General features: G+C 20.7%; 3 protein-coding genes across 3 annotated transcripts in view; 2 read left to right on the top strand and 1 right to left on the bottom strand.

Moving 5' to 3' along the window:
• Positions 1 to 1,562, top strand: part of PF3D7_1319300 (tRNA (guanine(26)-N(2))-dimethyltransferase, putative) — a gene marked incomplete at both ends in the record, with an annotated part of 2,415 nt that extends 853 nt beyond the window's left edge. Inside the window, one exon of the mRNA XM_001349893.1 lies at positions 1 to 1,562. This exon is cut by the window's left edge and continues 853 nt beyond it. Within this exon, the coding sequence (XP_001349929.1) occupies positions 1 to 1,562 (1,562 nt within the window).
• A 951-nt stretch (positions 1,563 to 2,513) lies between these two features.
• Positions 2,514 to 5,120, top strand: PF3D7_1319200 (conserved Plasmodium protein, unknown function; the record flags this gene model as incomplete). The annotated part of the gene is made up of 1 exon (XM_001349892.1): positions 2,514 to 5,120. One exon carries the CDS (start codon positions 2,514 to 2,516, stop codon positions 5,118 to 5,120), a length of 2,607 nt encoding a protein of 868 aa, XP_001349928.1.
• Positions 5,121 to 5,652: 532 nt separating this feature from the next.
• PF3D7_1319100 (ubiquitin carboxyl-terminal hydrolase MINDY, putative) overlaps positions 5,653 to 7,500 on the bottom strand; it is a gene marked incomplete at both ends in the record, with an annotated part of 2,412 nt that continues 564 nt past the window's right edge. The window contains one exon of the mRNA XM_001349891.1: positions 5,653 to 7,500. This exon is cut by the window's right edge and continues 564 nt beyond it. Within this exon, the coding sequence (XP_001349927.1) occupies positions 5,653 to 7,500 (1,848 nt within the window).

Below are 7,500 nucleotides of genomic sequence, written 5' to 3'. Positions count from 1 at the left end.
AAAACAAATGTTTAGATGATATCAAGAAAAAAGATATAATTAAAAAAAGTAAATTAATCGAAAGATATATGTTTGATATTATAGATATAGATCCTTATGGATCTTCTATTGAATATCTTGAAAGTTGTTTAAAATATGGAAGAAGTAATTTCTTTATTTTAATAACAAATACTGATATGAGAATATTAAATGGGAAATTTCCAGATGTATCTTTTTATAAATATAATAGTATGATATTTAGTAATAAAGTAAATTATAATAATGAATTTAGTATAAGAGTATTATTTTATAAAATTAAAATTATAGCATCCAAATATAAAAAATGTATTATACCCTTTATATCTATTAATATCGATTTTTATATACGTTTACTAGTTCATGTTATTGACGATGCATTACAAACAAAAGATGTATGTATAGATACAGGAATGGTTTATCAATGTAATAATTGTTCTAGTTTTCATATTAATCCCATGGCATATAAAAAGGATGTAAACCACCTTTCATGTATTACGGAAAATCATCATACCAAGAAGAGGAGGAAAATGAAGAAGAACAAAATGGATCTTCTTGAAAATGCCGCTAATGAAATAAATGGGGATATTAAAAAGGATGAAAATAATGATGATGATAATATTAAGGATGAAAATAATGATGATAATAACAATAATGATGATAATAACAATAATGATGATAATATTAAGGATGAAAATAATGATGATAATAACAATAATGATGATCGAAATAATCATAATAATATTCACAAATCAGATGATCAAAACCATAATGAAGCAGGGGGAGATGCTAACCAAAATTGCAAAAATGCATTTACTTCATACAAATATAAAAGCACCAAATTAAACATCTCAAAAATATGTGAAGAATGTGGAGGAGATATATTAATTGGTGGTCCCATATATATTGGTAAATTACATAATGAAGATTTTCTACATACATGTATTTCTTTATTAGAAAATCTGGAACAATATAATTTAAATACAATAAAAACTAGAGAAAGAATATTAATTAATTTTAGATGTTTAAAACAAGAAATTAATATCCCATTATATTATAATTTACCATCATTATTTAGAAATTTTAAAATCTGTTCCTTCTCAAGAAAATTATTAGTAAATGCCTTATTAAATTTAAATTATGAAGTTTCGTATTTTCATAAAGATCCAGATAGCGTTAAAACCAATGCTCCAAATAATGTTTTTATGGATATTTTTAGAGCTATCATTTTTAAAATTAATTCCAAAAAAAAAAATTCCAATCAACTACAAAATAATAAAACAGACCAAAATAATCTTACAAACAATGAAAATCAAAATAACGATAATTCCAGTGTACAGACTAAAAAGATATATTCCATAGATACTATAAAAGATGAAAAACTTAAAGAAAAATTATTGTCTTACCAATTCTTTAAGAAAAATACATCTTTCGAAAATATCAACATTTCAAATTTTAAAAAAGAAACAAATACACACAAATTATTTACTTTGGAAAACCCCGAACCTTTCTGGGGTCCCATGAGAAAGCATTATGAAAAAAATTGAAAATATAACACATATATAAAAGTGTATTATAATTATATATATAATATATACTTCACATATATATATATATATATATATATATATGTATATATTCATTATCTTTTCTTATAAATCTATATTTATTTTGTTTTTTTGAAATGCATATATAAACATATGTGCTTTTTATATTTATTGATAGTTCAATATATAATAAGAAACTACATTTATTATAATAAATATATATATAATATTTAATATTTAATATTTAGTATTTTTTTTTTTTTTTTTTTTTTTTTTTTTTTTTTTTTTTTGTTGTTGATTTGTTTGTTTTATTTATTTCTTAATTTTATAACATTTTAAAATATAAACATTGTAAGAAGACTTTTAGCTGTTATATGACAAGAAAAAAAAAAAAAAAAAAATTAAATAATATATGTATATATATATATATATATATAAGAATAAATAGTGCAAAATAAATGATTATTTTGTTATTAATATTTATATTGAACAAAATAAAATAAATATTCTCTTATAGTTATGTACTATATATTACTGGGATATTTTTATGTCTGTCTTTTATGTTCATATATGTATCTAAAATAATAAAAAAAAAAAAAAATATATATATATATATAATATATTTCTACATTATATATCCTTCTTATTTAACATAACTTATATATAAATATATTTTCCAGCATAATTCAAATGGACATAATATTAATATATATATTAATTTATATGCGCATGTATATTTTTCCATTTCTTCTTTAATGGCTATATATAATATATATATGTATTATATATATATATATATATATATTTTATTACATATTATATATATATACAAAAATACTTAAGGAGGAACTACACGTTTCACATATAATGTTAAGAAATATTAAATATATATTGGACGTTATGGAATTAAATTGAATTGAATTGAATTGAATTAAATTAAATAAAAATAAAATGGCCAAGTCACACCTCGAAATTGCAAAACAACTTAAACATAATTCAATAGAATTAAAAGAATATTTTGAAGATCTCTATTCCTGGCAAAACGATATTAAGAAAAAAGAAGAAAAGGAAAAGGAAGAAATCAAACTTCAAAAAATATATAATAATAATAATAAAAAAAATAATAATAATAATAATGATGAGGGATTGGAAAAAAATACAGGAAAATTCTACAACAAAAATAAAGGATTCTCATATCTTAAAAGAGATTGTAATTCGTTGGATACATATTATAAAGCATGGGATAAATTAAATATAGATGACATTGATAGGAATGCTGAACAAATTAATAAAAATTATGAACATGTTAATAAAAATTATGAACACGTTAATACAAACTACGAAGATATTCATAAAAATTATGAACACGTTAATACAAACTACGAAGATATTCATAAAAATTATGAACACGTTAATACAAACTACGAAGATATTCATAAAAATTATGAACACGTTAATACAAACTACGAAGATATTCATAAAAATTATGAACACGTTAATACAAACTACGAAGATATTCATAAAAATTATGAACACGTTAATACAAACTACGAAAATATTCATAAAAATTATGAACACGTTCATAATAATAGCCATAATGACATTATATTTTGTGAAAATTATAAAAATAATATACCACCAGAAAATATACCCAATTCATCACAAAATAATGATAATAAAACCGAAAATGAAAGGTTGAATCACAAGAGAGAACAAAAAAATCATGTAGACGAGATCCAGAGGGACCTTTATATAGAAAAAAACAAGTCATCTCATGATATAAATAAATTAAATAATAAGGAACAGATAATAAAACATGTGTGTAAAGCATATGATATATATTTAGCCAAAAACGAAGAAGGGAAGTTAAATTATCAAAAGAAGAATTATCATAGGTGTTTAGAAAATTACAATGATATAATAAATTACATAGATTACGAATTAAAATGTGACAATATATTTATTGAAATAGAAAAAAATTGTAATAATGAATTACATATAGAAGTCATATCAGATAATTATAATTTTGATAAGAAAAAAGAAGAATTATATATTGTACGTACAAAAACGCTTATAAATCGTTCTTTGGTATATCAAAGATTATCAGCACACTTTGAAAGTATAGATGATTGTTCTTCTGTAATTTTATTTTATAATTACTTTTTACCTAATATGAAAGATAATACAACATATAATATTAAGGACCTAGGTACCATGAACATTAAAAATATTATATTTAAGGCATATTATTTAAGAGGAATAGCAAGATATAAATTAAGAATATATAAATTATCGTTAAAAGATTTTAAGGAATCTAAAATTTTATCGAATGATATGAATTCAAGTTCAACAATAAATATTGATAACACCATTCATGTTATAGAGGAAATAATTGAGAAAAGTAATGTGAAAAAATATATACGAAGACGAAATGAATATACAACTACCCCTGTGAATCATCCTAGATTAAAGCCAAGAAAGTTAACCATTGAAATTATACCTGAGGAATATACAAAAGGAATAACCTTTTTAGATAAATTATCTGAAAAAAATGTGCATTCGACAAAAAAAGAAATAAAAATATTTGAAGATGAACATAAAAGTAATTTATCAAATGATAACTATGAAGCAATAGAATATAAAAAGAATAATATATCTTCTAAAAAAGAAATAAAAAATAATGAAGATAGTGATGATCAAAATGATCATGATAACGAAATATTAGATAGGGGTGTTATGCAAATAGATAAAGATACATATACAAATGGAATCGACAAAGGAGGCTTACAAGAAGAAAATAAAAAAATCAAAGACAAAAAAAAAAAAAGTATTTTTCGAAACAATTATAAAGAAATAAATAATAGTGTAAAAGAGAATAATTTTTTTAGAAGCCAAAGTATAGAGAGTAACAATAGTAGTATAACATTAAGTGAAGAGTCTTTGTATAGTAATATAGAAAATGGTAATTGTCCACATTTAACAAGTTTGTTATCCCATGAAAAAGGATTGATTAATAATAACATTAATAGTAATAATAATTGCTGTCGTGAACAAATAAAAAACAAAATAAACTTTGAGCTTTTATGGAATTCAAATAAGATAAGAACAAGTTTTAAGAACCAAATAGATATTTTAAAAACTGCGTTTTTGGAAGAAGGAATATTTAATTTTCATTTAGACAAAGATATGTACGTTGATATATTAGATGCTTTATTTAAAAATAAATTTCTCGAGATTTTTCAAAATATACAAGATGAAGAAAGAATAAAACATATATTAGCAATAAATAATGATAATAACATAAACAATTATAATAAGAAAGAAAATAACCAATTTATAAATTATAACGATTGTATAATATTAATAGATATATTATATCACTTAACCAATTTTGGGAAGGATAATTATATCTTTCTTTTCATTGATAAGGGAGAAAGGACCATTTTATTAAATTTCTTGACTTTCTCTATAAAAAATATAAATACTTTTATAGGTGCTGAAAAATGCATAAAGGAGAACATGTTGTTATTGAAAAGTTTGCTTGAAATGTTGATTTAAAAAAAAAAAAAAAAAAAAAAAAAAAGAAAAAAAGAAAAAAAAAGAAAAAAAGGAAAAAAAAGAAAAAAATTGAAAAAATTGAAAAAATTAAAAAAATGGAAAAAAATACACGAAAAATTATAAATTAATTTTGCATGGTAATAATTAAAAAAAAAATACATATAATAGCAATAATAATAAATTATGGTGAAATAATTTAATTAAATGGATATATACATAAAATATAAATATAAATAAATATAAATAGATATAAATAGTTATAAATACATACATAAATACGCACATATGAATATACATATATATATATATATATATATATATATATATATATAACATTGTGGTATATATTTTTTTAATAACTTTAATTAGTTGGTAAAAATAAAGACACATACATATACATACATACATATATATATATATATATATATATATATATATATATATATATATATATATATGTTTTATTTTTGAATGTTTTTTCACATATATACACTTGTATAGCTCTTAATATTTACATAAGCGCTCGATTTTTTTACATGATAGTACATTTTTTTTTTTTTTTTTTTTTATTATTATTGATGGTAGCATTAGACCTTAAACAATAAATATTGTTTCTTGCCGTGCTTTTGTCGAAATTTCTAGAATATATGATTGAATGGTTAAGATCTTTTTTATCTGTTTTTTGGTTTGCTAAGCATTCAAAATTGTTATCATAATAAGAAGTATCATTTTCTACATTATCAAAAAGTTCCCATGTACAGCTTAGATGTAGAAAGGATATATCAGCAGCTAGAATGAAGAGTTTATTTTCATATTTGAAGAGTGTATTAAAATGATTATTTCTAAAGAATGCAACTAGTTGATTTGGATTTAGAGTTTCATGTAATAGCTTTAATCCTACTTTTGTTAATTGTGTTTTATGTGTTTCAAGAAATTCTGATATAATTAATGCTTCATGTACTTCATATGGTGTTAGATTGATTTCAGTATTATAATTTTTCATAATAAAATTTTCACTTATTTCTGTATTATTATCTGTATAATTATCAAATCCTTGTTCATTTATGATACTTTCGATTTTATTCGATTCTATAAAAAATTCATTGTTTGTAAAATTATCATCATCAATATTATTTAATTTAATATTACTTTCTTCATAATTTTTTTCTGAGTATTCATTTGTAATAAGATTATTAGAATTGGTTAATGTGTCTTCTGGGAATTTTGGAGCATCTATATTATTATGAGCATCTAGATCGTTATATAACATTAATTTGTTATAATTTTTTTCTTTTTTAATAAATGATTGTGATTTTTTTATACGAGAAGACAATTTATTTGATTTATTATTTTCTTTGAAAAAACATGATTGTACATTATCTTCTTTTTTTTCAAGCATATTACAAAAATTATTAATCATTTTGGAGGATCTGACAATATTGGTACTGAACGCTCTTCTATTACTACAACTACTACTACTATTATTATTGTTGTTGTTGTTGTTGTTGTTGTTGTTGTTGTTGTTGTTGTTGTTGTTGTTGTTGTTGTTGTTGTTATTATTATTGTTATTATTATTATTGTTATTATTATTATTGTTGTGGTTATGAGTATTATTATTATTATTATTATGATTACTAATGCTACTACTATTATTAGTATCAAAATCATTATTACATGGGTGTGTATTATTATGTTGAAGACTTACTTTTTTTGCTAATTTGATATCATTAAAATTTAAATTATGATCACTTATATTTATATCTTCTACTAACATTTTAGTTATTGTGTTATCTTCCGATGTTTGATCTAAATCGTCTGGAAAAATAGGTACATTATAATTATTATAGCTATTTTTTTTAAAATTATTATTTTTCATAAAGCTACCGTTAAATTGAGGATAGCTGAAATTATGATTATCACCAAAATGGTCGTTATCATAATCATCATCATCATCATCGTCATTATTATTATAATTTTTTTTATTATGCTTACAATTAAACTTAATCTTATTAATCTTATTAATATCATTATGGTGATTATTTTTATTATTATTATTATTATTGTTATTATTTTTGTTATTGTTATTATTTTTGTTATTGTTATTATTTTTGTTTTTGTTTTTATTTTTCGTTTTATTTTTATTCATTGGAGATACACTTTTCCTTTTTGATTTTTCCTTTTTTTTATTTCGATCTTGTAAAAAATTTGGTGTATATTCCTCCTCCTTTATGTCCTCGAGTTCGTACATAATATCTTTCTCATCATGTGTTATTTCTAGAAGATGTTTTTTTTTCCTTTTTTTTTCATAGTAATCATTATATCTAACAATTTTATTGATAATAACATTATACGAATAATCTTTTAAATAAGAATAAAAAAT

Source organism: Plasmodium falciparum (genome assembly GCF_000002765.6).
Source record: "Plasmodium falciparum 3D7 genome assembly, chromosome: 13".
Classification (NCBI taxonomy): Eukaryota; Apicomplexa; class Aconoidasida; order Haemosporida; family Plasmodiidae; genus Plasmodium; species Plasmodium falciparum.
This window is presented reverse-complemented; position numbering and strand designations above follow the sequence as displayed.